Consider the following 19012-nt stretch of genomic DNA (forward strand, 5'->3'; position numbering starts at 1 on the left):
GTTTATTTTTCTGCATCTCCCCAACTCCCCACTCCTCGACCCTGTAGGCTTTATGCTGCTGCCCCCCAAAACTACTTGCTTTTCCCCAAACAAAGCATTTCTGGATTTATTAGAGGAGGAGTTGAATATTTTTTCAAATGCTGATTTGCCATCCTTCAAGGGATTGCCTGTTCTGATCCTTTGTCTATTTTTGTATTGTTTGCCTTGTTAACATTTACTTGTACCGATTTACATATACTAGACACTAATCTTTTGCCATTTATTTTTGTGGCAAACATCTTCTCTCAATCTCTTCCTCATCTTTGCTTTTGTCATCTTTATCTTTTGTCATCCAGAATTTTAGACACTTATAATAGTCATAATAATTCTTTTTGTAAAGAACAATTCCTACTTTTTGTATTTGGTTGAGGGAACTCTTCACTAACCTGATGCCATGAAAATCTTCTATAATTCACCCAATGGATTGAAAGTTTTGTTTTTCCTATTAGGTTTTAATACACCTAGGGTTACATTTGGTATGAGATAGCGATCTGATTGGTTGTTTCCAATTAGAAATCCATTGTCACTGCAATGACATGGAAGGGTTTATTCTCCCTCCACAGTTTGAATCACCTCTTTCCCTATGTATTATAGCAAGACCTTACATACACTGGGGTGTGGATGTAGTTTTCCATTTTACTCCATTGGCTCTACTCTTACATATCATGTGTATGAGGTTGCTATATTCGATAGGGCAGGCTTTCCAACTTTGTTCTTTTTCATTATTACCTTGATTACTTTTATAACTTTAATCTTCATTTCATTTTTGAAGTCAGTTTTTGAGTTTCACAAAACATTTTTTCAGAATTTCTCCTAGAATTGAAGTTATAGGTTAACTTGGAGAACTTCCATATCCTTATGATAAGTAATCTTGCAGTGTTTGACCATAACATATTGTATCACTTCTGTTCAGATCAGACAGACATGTCATTACTGGATGTGGGGCAGAAAAAAATAGATTTTACTCATAGAAGTGGAATACACTTAACCAGAATAAGAGTTCCTAGACATATTGAATCACAGAAAAAAAGGCATAAAATTTACTTTGCACAGATTCATCTTAAAGATCTATAAAATAGTCTGAAACAAAAATAACAATAACTTTCTAGAAGTTAAAATTAAGGTAGATGAGCGCATAAAAATAAAAGCTATCTGAAACCAGTGGAAAATGTTTTCAGTACAAAATGTCAGAGTCCAAAAAGCAAACTAACCTCAACAATTATGACAGGCAGAAATGCAGAGCTCAGCTGAAACAGATCCTTAATAAAAAGAAAAGAACATCGAGTCTACAGAAGAGTATGTTAAAATAGAAAAAGCTACTATGAAGTCAGTGCAACAGATTGAGTATGAGCACTATGAAAAATACTTATAAGGTGAATTGAAGCAGTAGTAAGTGGTATCAGTGAAACAGAAGTCAACTGTGGGAAATAAGCCCATTTCCAAATCTAAAGTGCTATGATTCCATATGTCTTAGAGAAAGTTTCCCTCTTTTTTTTCAGTAAAAGGATCCCTTTTTAATGATGAGGGGCTGTATCATTTTTCTTCTTTTAAGTATTAGTATGACTAGATACATTCAGTTCAGTTCCGTTCAGTTGCTCAGTCATGTCCGACTCTTTGCAACCCCATGAATTGCAGCACGCCAGGCCTCCCTGTCCATCACCAACTCCCAGAGTTCACTCAAACTCATGTCCATCCAGTCGGTGATGCCATCCAGCCGTCTCATCCTCTGTCGTCCCCTTCTCCTCCTGCCCCCCAATCCCTCCCAGCATCAGAGTCTTTTCCAATGAGTCAACTCTTCACGTGAGGTGGCCAAAGTACTGGATCCTTAAATTTTGAACTATCAATATCTTACGGAAATAAATCACCAATGAACTAATTAGCATTCTTTTGAATTCCTGCTGGATTTGTTTTGCTAATATTTTTTTTAGAGACTTTGAATCTGTATTTACCAATGAATTTTGACTCTTTTGAGGAGTGGAATTTGTTTTTGTCTATTTGGGCATATAGTTTGTGCCAATTTCATTTGAATGAATTGGAATACTATTTCTTCTCTAATCAGAGCAATAAATTGCACAAAAATAACTATTCCTTAAAGCTGTGAAACTAACCTGTGAATCTGGCTGGGCCCAGGAATTTTTTTGACATATGAGTGTCTAGAGTAGGGGTGGTAAGGAGTCGGAGGTGGAGTGAAGAGAGTTCTTTACCGAAGTTTCTCAGAATTCTAAAATTAATTCTAAGCATCCTTTCAGGTAATTTCCAAAGTTATGGAAGTTTCAGATGGTGAGCCCTGTTAAAGGATAGATCAACTGTGAAAGAATAGAATATATGACACAAGGTAAAGACAAATGAACACCTGATTAAATCACATCTGCTTTATTTCCCTAGGTCAGGAAGTGTGCTGCACCACTGGAATGAAATCTATTACTTTGTGGAACAGTTGGCTCATAAATTCATCAGGTGAGAAATATGTAGCTCTTGGCCATAAAGTAAACCCAGCCTATGTTTGCTATTCTAATTACTGACTAGTTTGGGGGTGCTTTTTGACAAAGGTAGAATCTCAGACCTTGGAAGAGAGACTTGCCTTTGTTTTCATCTTTGCCACATGTCAGACTATTTTTTTTTTGTTTTTAAATAGAATAACTTGACTATGTGTTTTCAGGAGGAACCCAATTTGGTTATAAGATCAACATTTTAACTTTCTCCCTCTCTTGTCAAATAATATCCTTCTAGAAGGATCATTAATATTTTCTTTCACAGTGCATTATGCTGGAGAAATTGGCTCATTCTAGCTGGACCCATGTGTATGGTGTAAGGTCGTCTTACACCTTATGGAGTGTAAAGTGACCAATTCACCCCAGTTTGCCCAGAACCTCCTTGGTTTTAGCATTGAAAGTTTCATACCCTGGGAGCTCTCCTCAATCCTGGGCAAACCACCATGCTTGTTCAGCCTGGCTATGTGCCCTGTGATATAGAATGCTCTGAGCATTCTCAACCATGTGTCCAAGAGAGGACAATGAAATTTTGAACGTCAGCACTGTACACGTTGCAGGGGTCTTAGCAGTCCAGTAAATGTAGACTCCCACTAGTAAAAGAAAGGAGGTCATTTTACCCTCTTTGGGTGCAGCTGCCAAACGACAACACAACTTTGATAGCGTTCACCTATATGCTAGAGTTTAAACCAGTTGTCCAGGTCTTTGGTAAAAATTGTTCTGGATGTTGTAATTTTGAAAGCAACTCCACTTCTGCTTGGTGGCCTCTATTGAGTCTTCCAGCCAATATGAGTAGCCGTATACATCTTCTGTGAGTGAGATTTTTTTGTTTTGTTTTTAACTCAGGAGACAAGTTGTCCTCTGAGACCAGGGTACTGATAAATGTGTTCCCTGCAAATTCACCTTCTGGTCTCCACATGTACCCATCTGCCTGACCAGAGGGAGCAGGGTAAGGGGTATCCTCTCTGTGATGCCAAAAATTGGAAACTAGAGCAAGTAGCTGGAGAAGGCGATGGCACCCCACTCCAGTACTCTTGCCTGGAAAATCCCATAGATGGAGGGGCCTGGTGGGCTCCAGTCCATGGGGTCGCTAAGAGTCAGGCACGACTGAGCGACTTCACTTTCACTTTTCACTTTCATGCATTGGAGAAGGAAATGGCAACCCACTCCAGTGTTCTTGCCTGGAGAATCCTGGGGACAGAGGAGCCTGGTGGGCTGCTGTCTATGGAGTCGCACAGAGTCGGACACGACTGAAGCGACTTAGCAGCAGCAGCAGCAGCAGAGCAAGTAGCATATAAGCCCAGATGAATGGAGAAAACAGAAGCTGGGAGGAGATGGAGGGGGAAAACAGAGGGAAAGGAGAGAAACAAAATATTTAAGAGACTCATAGAAGCTTAGAATTGAAAGGAATAACTTTCCAAGCTATCCTAAGAGCTACCCGCTAACTGCCAGCTTGAAAAGCTCTGGTGAGAAACTGCTGCCTTTTGAGTCAAATACAAACCCAATAGTTGGACAGTTCCAGTTTCCTTTTGTCGTTGACCCATAATGTCCCTTCCTACACTCTCATCCAGGAGTGATATAAAACAAATCTACCTCCAGATACTTGGGAGTCTCTGCTATGTTTCTATTTGCTCTGATGATTTTCTGTTTCCTCTAAAACAAAGGAGTCTCCTGAAAAAAGATTTGAAGTTAGGCAGGTGTGGAGTTGCATCCAAGCTCCACTGGGCAACCAAAGCAACTGACTCACCTTGGTTGAACCTAAGTTTACATGTGAAAATTATAAGAGAAAATGTGCTCAAAGCAACAAACCCAGCACCTGACTTAGAGTGGGCACTCCGCACTTCTCTTCCCCCGTTCCTTCAGTACCTCCAGACACTCTGCTGTTTTAGATTCAAAGAAATTAGAGGTAGGGATTGAGGAAACTAAGAGACCATTTAATCCAGTTGTTTGTTTTATAGACAAAGAAACTAAGGACCAGAGTAGTTGATATGGCTTAATCCAGACCACGAGGCACTTTCCTGGTTTGTTTGTTTTTTTGTCTGTGCCATGAGGCATGTGAGATCTTAGTTCCCCAACCAGGGATCAAACTGGTGTCCCCTGCAATGGAGGCATGGACTCTAAACCACTGGACCACCAGGGAGTTTCCACCTTCCTTTCAATGTCTCCTCTGGCCCTCTTTGGCTATGGACCCCCATTAAAATGTGGCATCAGGACACAACTGCCATGCAGACTCCAAAAGGAGGAACTGTCTTTTGTTAACTGCTGCAGGCCCAGGGCCGCCAATAGTGCCCAACATACAGTACATGCTCATTCAATACCATAACTTTTCACCATATTCTTTAAACCCTCATACTACACCTCACACCCATCACTCTCAGCAAAGAACTTCACCTGCTGTTTCACCAAAAGCCCAGAGAATAGCAGGCAAGGGATTACCTCTTACTCTAATCCTCCTCTTAAAAGATATATTCATGCCTTCCCATTGTCTCTGAGATTCAAGTATCCCCTTTATTTAATGCCAGTCTTTTCGCATTAGTCCATTTTATCCCATTGTCTCCAATATTCCCCCAGGTCTTTGTTTCTCTCTTGTATTTTTCTCTACCTTTCCTCTGGCTCCATTTCCATTGCCAATAGATAAAATCTCATTTAAAAAAAAATGAATTTCCTGGTCCTGTCTTCCTATAGACACTACCTTCTTTCCCAGTTTCTCACTAAAATATCCTTAAAGACTGTCTGGCTCCATCCTTACTTCTCATTCATTCCTTAACCCATTCCCATCTGCCTTTATCCCCACCCTTACATCTGCTTACTCTCACCACAGTCCCAAAGTGATGCTCAATAGGACAAATCCATTGAGAGCCATGTAGTGCTTGCTCTGCTGGTTAGAGGCACTTCATTGGATTCAGATTTATCTCTCCTTGAAATCCTCTCCTTCGCTGACTTCTGGCTCACCTTTCATCCACTGACTGGAGCCAGGCCTTTAAATGTTAGTGTTGGTTCTAGGTTTGGCTCCCTTCCCATCTCCCTGCTGACACTCTGAACAATTTTACTCACATTAGTATGCTGAGAATTCCCAAATTATGTCTTCAGCCCAGACTCATATACCAGTTACTGTTTGGAGACCTACATTTCCCACATTTCAAATTCATTCTTTCCAGAGCTTAATAATTCTATATAAGGTGGGCAGTATAACCTGGTGGTGAAGAACCCAAGTTCTAGAATCAGAATGCTTGGTTTTAAGCCCAAAGTTCACCACTTTCCCACTGTGTGACCTTGGGAAAATTATTTTATCTTTCAGAGTCTCAATTTCCTTTTGTGGAAAATAAAGATTGGTAATAGTAATGATCTCATAAAGTTGTTACAAGTTTAATGAGATAATACATGGGAATCACTTACAATAGTGCCTGACACATAGTAAGCACATCATTGGACTGGCGATTATTATATTATTATGAAACTTATGATTGTTATTATCACTTGTGATGTAATGTCCTCAGCACTGGTGAAGTAGTACCAGGCAGCCTGATGCCATGGACAGAGAACCCAGGTCTTTCTCAAGAGGCCAATTTCAACTCACCAGGTGTTGCCTGGGCTCCTACTATGTATTACAGACCACGCTAAGGGTTTCCAAAGATGCATTGGACATAAGATAATGGATGTAAACTTTATCTTGGAGGCGATAGAAGCCATTGGAGGTTTGATAGAGATGACAAGATGAGTGACAAGATCTAATTTATATTTTAGGAAAATAATTCTGGAAGCAGTGTGAGGAATGAATTGGAGCAATGATCAGCTGGGTCACCAACTAGGAAACAATTACCGTTGTCAGGAAAAGGGGACCAGGTTTGGGGAAACATTTTAGGAAGTGGGAACTATAAGATCTGTGGCCAAGTCAGATATGAGAAATTATTGCATCATGTAGAAATAGGTTGATATTATGAAGCCAGCTGGCTACCTAGAGAGAGCCCCAAAGGGCGGCATTCCCGTGGTGGATCCGTGGTAGTGTGACAGTCCATCTTGCAGACAAAAAGTTACGTTTGTCCTCACCCGAGGGTTATCCTGTCTTTCAGAGTGTGGATTTTACATTGATAAAGTTCCCAATCACTGCCATGTAAAAACCATGCTGATGTATTCATTAATCATGAGAAGTTCTAACTACCAAGTAGAATAGTTATTCTTGTGGCCCATCCGCATATGCTCTCCTTACAAGGTAACCTCCTTAGAAAGCCAAATAGAGATGACAAATTGATTGTGATCCTACTTTCCAAGTAAAATAAACTGTATAATATTGGTGACTAATGGCATAAAGCTGCCACTGCCTAAGACACTCCATTCATTATAGGATACACCAGACTATAGCAGAGACACCCACGAATTTTTCTGTTGGGATCCTGAATTGTATAGACAGGATGCAAACCAGTCTTCTAGGGGCACACTTCAGACATAGCGGGGGAAAGTGATGAGCTTTAGCTTTCTTACTTGTAATCCACATTCACTGAATGATGGTGTCAAATCAGAAGCAGCTTCCAGGAAGACAAAGAGAGTCTTCTCTTTGATCCACAGCTTCAGGTTTTCTGGTGGCCAAATACTTGCAACACCAGCTGTGGAAGTGCCCTTTGGGTTGTAGGTTGGCAGCTCTGGCAGCCATAATAAAAGGGAAGAAAGAGGGGGAAGCCTAGAAGGGAATGGCGTTCCACTGTGTCTCTTTCTGCCCTAATAGAATTGCTTTTCCTTCCAGCCCACAGCTAAGAATGTCCTTTATTGTCTTCTCTACTCAAGGAACAACCCTAATGAAACTCACAGAAGACAGGTAAGGATGCTCCCCATCTCTGTCATTACAAAACCCATCTTTTCTTGAGTAGTTCTGATATTTGTGCCCTCCTGCCAGCCTTGACCTGTTATTTTAATCAAATAGTTCTCTTCACTTATGCCTTGAACTTTGCACATTGACCCATCTGCTAATTTACTCTGCGATGACTTTGATAGAATTTCCTGCTGTTGGTGAAACTTTATAAATGACTGAATCACATTAAGGTAAATTTTACCTTGGTGACTCAGTCTGCTGACGTGGAGCAAAATGTTAGCAAACCAGATTCTTAGGGGACTATATTTTCTTTTCTTTAAATTAGATTTATTTTGTGGATTGAGCACGGTGAAAGCACCAAGAACTTGAAATATTATCATCCATAATTATAAAAGCAGGAAATAGAAAGGGAGGGCTTATGGTACCACAAGATAAAAGACAATTTGAATCAGGTGTGGAAAAATGTTTTTGACATAAAAGGATTATTTAGACCTAGCGTAACACAAACATTGTTTGGGGTTTTACCACTTGTAGGTGAAAACTAGCAGTAACAGAGACGTGTCATTTATTCACAGCTAGGGTGGCGTATAGGAGACGACACTTTTCCTGAGTTAATGATTCTATGTTTTAAAAAGTGGTATGGTCCACATGAGAGAGGCCCCAGGGTGCGACACTCTTGGGATTACTGACTGACTTATGTGAACAGGATAGAGAAAGGGAGAAATAGCAAGTACAGGGAGGGCAAAGGACTTTATTCTCTACCATTCTTCTAGAAATGAGAATAGGACTAACAGGATGGAGTAAGGTTTCCTGGAATTTGCACTCACACAGCAATCTAGTCCTTGTTTTTCTCCGTGTCTTTGCTTCCCATCTGTAACAAAAATAGTCCTCCGTACCACATGGAATTTCCAAATCCTGTTACACCTTCAGCAGTGTCTATTATAAGCACTCATGCCATATGAGACTCACTGAAACCCCATTTTCAAAATAGAGGTTTCTTATTCCTTATGACAGAAGGGGAAACTGAGCCTTATCTTGTTCCTAAGAAAAGAGCAGAACCCACTGTAGATCCAGGCTGCACATCCTTTCTGCTCCACCTGCTGGTAATCAGAGACTCATGACACCCAAGAAGCCTGTGTGACTTCCCTTCAGTATTGGCCAAGGATTTTAAGAAACTCCGAGACACTATCTGTACCCTGTGGACCACATGCAAGACTCCTAATCTCTCTCAGTCTTTATATATGATAATATCTCGGTCTTAATTTACAAAGATGTCTTTTCTTTAGAGAAAACTCCTCTCTTAGCCATTCTTCACATCCTCCTGTAACCCAAGGCTGCCTAATGCTGTGTTATGCTGATTCTACTCTCTCCATGCCTGAGAGTCTGGCAAGAGACCAAGATCACACATCCCTTGTGGATATTTTGTGTGCTACTGCTCATAGCCTCTGGGAAGTTGGAGAGGTCGGGGAAGGTCACAGATTTATAAACACTATTAGAACGCTGAGGCTTTCAGACCCATTTTGGTTATGCTAGTTCCAATTAGTCATCTGAATCCTACTTTGAATCTAGTTTTTTGTGCCTTTACTACTCTTAGTATCTTGTGCCAAGGAGAAGGCTGGGATTCGAATCTCTACTTTTCTGGATGCAGCATTTAATATTAAAGGATGAAGATACATCAAATAACAGCCAGAAATACCTTGCTAAAGGCTGAATGATTTAGGATTAGCAGATATAAACTATTATATAGAAAATGGATAAACAACAAGGCCGTACTGTATAGCACAGGGAACCATGTTCAATATCCTGTGATAAACCGTAATGGAAAAGAATATGAAAAGAATGTATATAAGTGAATCACTTTGCTGTCCAGGAGAAATTAACACAACATTGTAAATCCAACAAAGACTGAATGAGTTTTATGTGGTGACCTCTTGGCCTAAACTACGGATCAGCTGGTGAAGCATGGCAATGGTTCACCGACACATCCCTAACCTTGTCAGCCTGTGGAGAGATGTGGGCAAGCCAGAAAGTATTTAAAATACTTCCTCATGAGATTGGTGTAATGAATTAGGCTTTAAAGCTCCCAAACTGATAGTTTCTGAAATACATAATTTTCAGAGTTTTAGTTTATATTTTTTGAAATATAATAAATATTTATATTTAGTATGAAGATCAATTGTCTCATTTGATCTTCATAATATCCCTGCAAGACAGGGAAAGATGCATTATTAGACCTGTATAATAATGTGGAAACTTATAGAATTTTTAAAAACTTGCTGAAAAACAAGACATGAATTAGAGATTCTTATTTCAACAAGAGCAAAAGATTTGGGGCGTATTAAAAGAAATAATATCAAAGGTACATTTGAAACCAATTCTTGGCATTAGGTCCACACAGGGAAACCAGGGGAAGGTTGGACTAATACAGTGAAAAATAATTATGTAAAGTATTATTTTTCACTAACTAAAGATTTTGTTTTTCTCTTTACCTTTAGTTCTCAGCAGTTTGATTATGATATGTCTGCCATAGCTAGTCTTTTTCTTTTTTTGCTTGTTTTTTGAGTTTTTCCTATTTTGGCTTTGTTGAACTCCTTGAATTTAGAAATTTATGACTTTGATCAAATTGGGTGTCTCTGTAGCCGTTATTTTTCAAATAGTTTTTTTTGCACTGGTCGTTTTCCCCTCTCCTTCTGGGATCTCAGTGACATACATGTTCAACCTTTTGGGTGTTATTCCACATGTCCCTGAAGTTCTGTTCAATTGTTTTTTGCAATTTTCTTTCTGTTCTTTATACTAGATTGTTTCTGTCATTCTATCTTCATATTGACTTTCCTTTGTCATCTCCATGCTGCTGCTTAGCTCATCTACTGAATTTCTAATTACAGATACTTTATTTTTTCAATCCTAAAATATCTATTTGGTTCTTTTAAAAAAATTTCCTCTGCTGAGAATTTCTTTCCTTTTATTTTAGGTGTGTTTACCTTTACCTCATGGATTATATTGTTGTTATAGTTATATAACTATAATACTATGACTATAAAAATAGTTATTTTAACTCCTATTATATAATAACTATTATATTATAATTGATAATTCCAGTAGCTCAGGATTGGCTTCTTGTCTTCTCTCTTGAGACTTGGTCACATTTTCCAGGTGATTTGTATGTCAAACAATTTTAGGTTATATTCTAAAAGTTTTTAATATTAGATTGTTAAGACTGAGTCATATTCAAATCCTATAGAGAATGCTGATTTGTTTGTTTGCTTTAGCTGGCAATCGCCATGGCGAAGTTCAGATCACAAGTTCTGTCTCTTCTGTGGGTGGTGGTTTTTCTTTTGGTTCAGTTTTCAGTTTTTGCTAAGTTGCTTTGGGTCTCTGCTGCACATGTGCGGTTCAGAGATGAGCCCGGGACTTACACAGCTTCATACACAGTTAGAAGGATCCCCTTTTCCAGCTCTCTCCTCTCTAGGATTCCCCACACACTAATTTTCTCAGTGAGGGCCCCCCTTTCCAAGCAAGAAAAACAGGGTTCCTCGTGGAGTTTTGGTCACCACATTGCTGCGTGCAGTTCTGTACCGAGGCCACCCTTGGGACAAAGCCAGGATAATAAAAGAGAATAGAAATGGGATTTCCTCCGCATTCTTTGGACCACAGGGACCTCTTTTCCCAGAGGCCAAAAATATGGGGACTTTCTTAGTTTTTCAGATGACATCCCAGGCTACTGCCATGTGACTGAGACCACCCTCGGATTAAAGCTATGAAGGAAATGAAGGAAAAAAAATTGGAATTCATTCCTGTATGGGTTATTTCTCTAGGTTTTAACTCTCCAATTCACCTGATTTTTTGCTTTTCAGAGTTTTACTGTGTTTGCTTTCTTCATTTGTCCAGACATTTTTACAATCAACAGAAAAGACAGCAAATTTAACTCCATCTTCCCTGCTGCTGCTTCAGTACTACAGATAAGGACACTGAAATTCAGAGAGTTTAGACAACTTGTTCAGGTCAAAGAATGAAAATGGCAGAACTGGCATTCTGGTTCTGGATTCTGGATTCAGTCCAACTCATGTGCTTTGCATTCTATCATGCTGCTCTTTCAAGATTTCTTGGCGTCATCAGTTTGAAAAATAATTGACAATGTGTAGCAAGTTTTTTTAGGTTTATTCATTAACATATTAATTTAAGTTAATTTAAGTGTTAAATTAACTGATGTTAATTTAAGTGTTATTAGAATACATTACTTTAGTGTTAACGATTTGCACGTGAGTCCCTAAAAACTCCCTGGATGGTCTTTTTCCTAATCTTAATAGAAAAATGCTTCAAATGTTTCATCATTTGAAACGAGACCATGTCAAGGAAGTCCAACTCTTCCTATAAAAGAAAAAAGAAATAGATACTCGAATTAATTAAATGCATTTTTGGTATCTATTGAGATCATTTTTTTTTTTGACCTAACTAATACAGTGAAATGCATTGAAAAGATATTTTACTACTGGGTCAGATGCATTTCTGGTTACACTTGGTTGTGATATTTTATTATTTTAAAGTAGAGCTGAATTCTGTTTTGTGTAGTTTATTCAGAAATTTTAAATCAGTATTCATAATTATGAGTGGGCTACTATTTTCCTTTATATGACTACCTTTAGTTACTGTACTTTTTAATAATTTTTTTACATTATTACTTCTAGAATTAACCTGATATAAGGTATGAGGGCCATCATTTTTCTCCAGATGTTTGGGTGGTTTTTCTAACACCATTTAGATGCTGGGTAAAACTTTACTACTGATTTAAAATTTTAAACTTTCTCATAGACTTGGGTCCTTTGCTGGTTTTCTATTCTGATGTACTGCATTTGTCTGTTCTTATGCTAGTACCTCATTGTTTTAATTAGTTTTAACATGTGAAAGATAAGTCCTTCCTTACCTCTAATCTTGGGTGAAAATCTGGTCTTTAAGTGACTGGGTTTCTTTTTCCCTACAATGTGCACTTCAAGTAATTATTTAAATTATTAAATATTCCAAAATATACCTGAGTTTTTGCTTGAATTGTGAAAAGTACAGAATAATCTGAACAAAATAGCATTACATTATTACTGTATCTATTTTCTTACTTAAGGATATATCACTTCTCTTTTATGTCCCCCTGTAAGGTTTTGATATTTTCTTCAAATCAGTCTCATGCAGTATTCATTAGGTTTATTCTTAGACATTTTAAAATTTTGCTTCTGTCATGAATGAATTTCTTTTCTGTTGTATTTTCTAAACTATTGTTCACTATAAAGCAATTAATCTATAGCTTGGGATCCCTGGGCTTTTACTGAACTCCATGAAATTATTTTTTAAGATTTGCAAGTCAAGGAGATTATAATTTGCAACAAAACAGGCCAATGCCTCCCAAACAATTAAGAAATACTGGCCTGGGGGAAATCATTGCTTTGTAGATTTATTTCTTATCTCAACATTTTAAAGAACCATTTTATTAATTCTAATATTTTTCTACTTTTGAAGTATTTTTTCTAGCAAGATGGTTACATTATTTGCAATTAATGATAACATCTGTCCTCTTTTCTAATATTTATAGCTGTAATGCCTCTTGGGTATCTTGGGTTGTTTGTTTTTTGATATCGAGTTGTATGAGCTATTTGTATATTTTGCATATTAACCCATCGTCAGTCACATCATTTCTTTTCCATTGTATTCATATCCATCATATATTTTATTTGTGATAAAATGTACATCCATAAAGCTTAACATTTTAAACATTTTTAAGCATACAATGTGATGGCAGTAAGTTGTGCAACCATCACCACTATCCAAGTCCAGAACTTTTTCATCGTCCTAAACTGAGACTCTCCCAGTCCCTGGTAACCTCTGTTCTACCATCTATCTCCCTGGATTTGTCTGTTTTAGGTACTTCATATAGAATCATTTAATTTGTGTTCTTTTGTGTTTGGCTTATTTCACTTAACATGTCTTCAAGGTCCATCCATATTGTAGCATGCATCAGAATTTTGTTCATTTTTAAGGCCCGAATAATATTGCTTTGTTTGTATATAATGCATTTTGTTTATCCATTTATTTGTCAACGGACATTTGAGTTGTTTCCATCTTTTGGCTGTTGTGAATTATGCTGCTATGAATATTAGCATGTAAATATCTGTTCAAGTCCCTGCATTCAGTTCTTTGGGGGCATGCACTAGAAGTGGGACTGCTGGATTATATAGTAATTCTGTGTTTCATTTTTTGAGGAAACGTCATAGTGTTTTGTGTTTTCCACAGTGGCCTCACCATTTCACATTCTTACCAACAACGCATAGAGATTCCAATTTCTTCACATTCTTATTGATCATTTTCTGATTTTTTTAAAAAACTGAGATAACTTTGGTTTATAATATTATGTAAGTTTTATTTGTACAACATATATTTCTACTTCAGTGTACACTACAACATGGACACCATTAAAAATTTAGTTTCCATTCATCACCATAGTTGATCCTCTTTAGCCGTTTCACATTCACTTACAATACCTTCCCCTCTGACAGCTACTCTGTTCTTTGAATCTACATGTTTGTTTTTGGTTGGTTTGGTGTATTCACTTATTTTTGTTTGTTTGCTTGACTTTTATATTCCACATATGAGTGAAGTCGTACACTATTTATCAGTCTTTCTCCGTCTGATTTATTTTCTCCGAAAATTTCTCCGAAATGATTTATTTCATTTAACATAGTATCCCCTAGGTCCATTCATGCTGTTGCAAATGGCAGGACTTTTTATGCACTTATCTTTTCATGACTGAGTGGTATTCCATTGTGTATTCCTCTCCATACAGACACACACATATACGCACATATTCTTATCCATTCATGTTCTTTATTCATGTCATGTTCATCCATTGACAGTCACTTAGGTTGTTTCTATACATTGGTTATTGTAAGTAATGCTAATACTATGATGAATATGGGGGCACGTATGTCTTTTATTATTAGTGTTTTCATATTCTTTGGATAAATACCCAGAAGTCAAGTAGCTGATAGTTCTATTCTTTTTTGAGGAAAACCCATACTGTTTTCCATTAATAGCTGTACAAATTTACCTTCCCATCAACAGTGTTTGAGAGTTCCCTTTTCTCCACATCCTTTCCAGCACTCTTTATTTCTTACCATTTTGTTAATAGCCATTGAACAGGCATGGGGTGATATTTCATTATGGTTTTAATTTGCAATTCCCTGATAATTAGTGATGTTGAACATCTCTTTGTGTGCTTGTTGACTACCTGTATGCCTTTGGAAAAATGTCAATTCAGGTCCTCAACTCATTTTTAAATTGGGTTGTTTTGTTGCTGTTGAGTTGTATGAGTTCTTTGTATTTGGATATTAAACTCACATCAGATATGAAGCTTTTTAGTTTGATGTAGTCTGGTTTGCTGATTTTTTATTTCCTTTGCCTGAGGATATATGCTCAGAAAGATATTGTTAAGACCAGTGGCAAAGAGTGTACTACCTATGTTTTCTTCTAGGAATTTATGGTTTCAGGTCTTACATTCATTTTTAATCCATTTAATCTGGTGGGTTTTTTTTTTTTTTTTCTTTTGTAATAACCATCCCAATGGGTATGAAATGGTATCTCATTGTAGTTTTTATTTGTATTTCCTTAATGATGATGAATGTTGAGCATTTTTTCATTTGTTTATTCGCACATTCGTATATCTTCTTCAGAGAAATGTCTGTTCAAGTCCTTTGCCCATTTTTTAATTGGGTTGTTTTTTATTGTTGTCATTGAATTCTAAGAGTTCTTTACATATTCTGGATATTCAGCCCTAATTAAATACATGACTTACAAATATTTTCTCCCATTCTGTGAGCTATCTTTTCACTGTGTTGATAGTGTCTTTTAATATATAAAATTATTTAATTTTGATAAATCCAGTTTATCTATTTTTTTATTTGGCTGCTTTGTGCTTTTGGTTTTACATTTCAAGAAATTATTGCCAAATCCAAGGTCATAAAGCTTTCCCCTTTGTTTTTTCTAAGAGACTTATAGTTTTAGCTCTTACATTTAGGTCTTTGATCCATTTTGAGTTAATTTTTACCTATGGTTTGAAATAAGGGCATAATTTCATTATGTTGAAAATAGATATCCAGTTTTCCCAGCACCTTTTGTTGAAAACACTATCTTTTCCCCCATTCAGTGGGTGGCACTCTTGTTGAAAATTACTTGATCATATACGCCAAGTTTTATTTCTGGGCCTCTGTTCTATTCCATTGGCCTATACATGTGTCCTTATGCTAGTACCAAACTGTTTCAATTACCATTGCTTTGGAGCAAGTTTTGAAACCAGGAAGTATGAATCTCCCAACTTCTGCTCTTTTCCAAGATTGTTTTGGGTATTTAGATTCCTTTGAGATTCCTCATGAATTTTAAGATAAGTTTTTCTGTTTCTGCAGGAAAAAAAAAATGTCATTGGAATTTTGACAGAGATTGCATTGAATCTGTAGATCACTTTGAGTAGTATTGTCATCTCAACAATATTAAGTCTTCTGATCCATGAACATAGGCTGTCTTTCCATTTATTGAGGCATTCTTTAATTTGTTTCATCAGTGCCATTGCATTTTTAAACTGACAAATAATATCTTTCAACCCTATGAATATTTTTCTGATCTTGAATTTTTCTTTGTATGTGGAGGGGCACACACTATCACTGTGTTAGAGATGATATATCTTTATCATGAATGTGAATTAGAATTGCCTTATGTGTCCCCCTGTTTCTTATATGAGTTTGCTTCAAAGAGGAAATTTTAACTTTCTTAAATTGCTCCTCTTCTTTCCATCTTATGAGAATTTTTCTTAGTAGAGTGACTCAAAAGAGGAACAACTACATTTACTAGGATTTGAGATGAGTTCTGTCAGAGATCATGTAAATCTTTGTTGAAAATGTGAAGATCATAGGAAAAGAAGATGGGAAAATTTATATGTAGTGTAACTTTTTTTTGAGGAAGGTAGAGACTTAGTATGTTCAAGGTAAGGAGGAAGCTTATGCCAAAGGAAAATAGTCAAGTGTAAATGTTGGATCACTATGTTGAGAATCTATCTCACCATCAACCACAGGCTTTCCCCCTCAAGTCACAGACTTGCAGGCTGGTAGGTCCTTCTGTCACCTTGATGTCAGCAGCTCTACATCTTGCAGGAATTATTTTAAGAGTCTGGCATGTATATAACACGCTTACCAATTTGCCAGCAATGCAAAACATTTTCCCTTCATACTAGTTCAGCTGTTTTTGTAGCATTTTGGAAAGAAAAAGAAAGGTGGAAATGTGTAGAACCAGATCACTGTTTTTAACTGGAAATTTCACCTTTCTTGTAAACTTTGCAAGATGAAAAAAAACAAAGCATAATGAAACAACTGTGAGTCAAAGAATTATTATGTCTTATCCAACTCAATGGCCTCACTTCACTGCTAAGAAAATTATTCTCAGAGAGGTTGAATTATTTGCCTAAATTCATATAAGTGGTCAGTAAGAGTAGGATTTCTTTTTAATTCACAGAATTAAAATGTTTAAATCCAATGATTTTTTTTTCAATTACATTACATAGCTTACCTAATTCACTGTATCTGTATGCATATTGTTATCCTTTTTCTTATCTGTGGAATAATTAAATGGTAGCAACCACTCTACATGTAATATGTGCAAATACAGAAGTATATATGCATTTGTGTGTACATATATATGTGTGTGTGTGTGTATATATATATATAGTCTTCTATTAATGGCTTATTATGTACTGACAACCTAGAATATGTTTTTCAATTATAATAGAAAATAATGATACCTACCTTGTAAGGTTGCTATGGGAATTATATTATTTATTATGTTTTATGTAGATGGGGATACTGAGTCAGAAAAGGCTCAAGGCCACTCTACTGTAAATGTAGAAACCTGGATTTGAGCCCGGGAACCATGGCCCCAATGTCCCACATGCCTAATCACTGCACTATAGAGTTTCCCTCAGTTTTACTACTATATACAGTTTTAAATTAAAAATAAACCTGAGCCTACATAACTCACCACCCCAAACCCTCTGACTTCTTCCAGAAAGCATTTCCCCTGAAAGCATGTGCCCTCTACACGTTTTATCTTTGCGGCCTTTTAACAACATAGCTTGGAAATACTCCTCACAAAGAAGTACAGAGGTAGAATCAGCAATTTGCAGATGGGTTAAGAGGTTAAGCATCTTGCTTATTGCTTAAGGAGTTGGAAAGAAAGCCAAGGACGCTTGGCTCAAACTGCTGAGTAGAAACCAAGAGACCACACTTCTGTCTCCCTCCCAGTCAGCCTTTGGTTTGGTCGAGAGTGTGGTTTTGCCATCAGTATCATGGGGGAAAATGACATATTCTGAACACATCACTTAATTCCTGGAGCAGAATGATTGCAGGCTGTCATTACCAAGGGGCATAATTCTGAAAGCTTTTTCTAAATTTAAAAGTAACAGGAGAGAAAAAGAGTCTTCAGATACTTTGTGCTTGAAAGCACCTGGATTCATTCCATTTTGAAGAACTTTTCATGCAGATACAAGAAGATTTGATGTCAAAATTAAGAGAAATGGAGCAGAGCACTTATTTACTCTCTTCTCCTTTTGACTGAGAGATAATATCATGGTGTCTCAGTCTATGGGAAGGTCCTTACCTCTCTGTGCCTCTGTTTCTCTGATTGTGAAATGAATACTGTTACGATCATCCCTACCTCATAGAACTGTTGAAAGGATTAGCAATGCCAGCCGCCTAGTAGATGGTGCTGTTACATTTGTGGTTATTGTTGGGGGTTTTAACAAAGAATTAAGGAATCACCCTAAATCCTCATGGACACATCCCACTTAAATCATCACAGCATAGCCAAGAATAATTCAGAGCAAGTCCCCGGGTCTCCATGCCTCACATCCCTCTCTGAAGTTTTTAACCGTTGGCTGGTCTCTCCCTACACAGAGGGATATGGGTAGAAACGACTGCTTTGGCATGGCGTCAGGTAAAAATGATTGTTTCCTTTGTCTAATGGTTCTAGCAAGACTTCCTCCAGACGGGAGCACACAGGCAATGTCTCTAGAGGAAGTTTGTCTAAGGGCGTCTCATATTGACTCTCAATGATGGTAAAAAAGAACCCACCTTAAAGCAATTCAGTAGGTCTAGGAACAGATGGATGTGTGAGAGCAGACTGTGTGCTTCTCACAGTCTCCCTCTGGAGGGCCGCTGTTAGGAAGGAGAAAGGAAAGGCATAGCCCTGGGGTCCCTAGGTTGAGTTTGAAGTGGCTCATCAAAATAAGAAATTTCCTCAACATCCTTTCATCTTTAAAATGAATGTACACTTGTATTCTATTCTGTAACACACTGATGTTTAACTTCACATAAAAATCATGTTGAGTCCTTTCTCAAATTTTGGAGTATAATCTATGCCCTAGGAAAAAACATTATACACACAAACACACGCACACATCTTCTGTGTCTTTGTGTACAGTTCACTGTCCTGTACCAAGTTTGGATGCCACATACGTAGTAGAGACAACACACACTTTGTACCAGGAACAGCCTCAGCTCCAATCTGGGCTCTACCAGCACATAGAAAATCTGTTTTCTTTTCAAATGCATGATGAAGATAAACACCATTGGGTGGTGTTGTGATGCTTTGTGAACTA

General features: G+C 37.4%; 1 protein-coding gene across 1 annotated transcript in view; it reads left to right on the forward strand.

The window, feature by feature from the left end:
- ANTXR1 (ANTXR cell adhesion molecule 1) overlaps positions 1-19012 on the forward strand; it is a 258189-nt gene that overhangs the window by 25185 nt on the left and 213992 nt on the right. Inside the window, exons 2-3 of the mRNA XM_019970429.2 lie at positions 2425-2496; positions 7267-7338. Coding sequence (XP_019825988.1) covers positions 2425-2496; positions 7267-7338 — 144 coding nt within the window. The remainder of the gene's footprint in view (positions 1-2424; positions 2497-7266; positions 7339-19012) is intronic.

This window comes from Bos indicus, chromosome 11 (assembly GCF_029378745.1).
Source record: "Bos indicus isolate NIAB-ARS_2022 breed Sahiwal x Tharparkar chromosome 11, NIAB-ARS_B.indTharparkar_mat_pri_1.0, whole genome shotgun sequence".
Lineage (NCBI taxonomy): Eukaryota > Metazoa > Chordata > Mammalia > Artiodactyla > Bovidae > Bos > Bos indicus.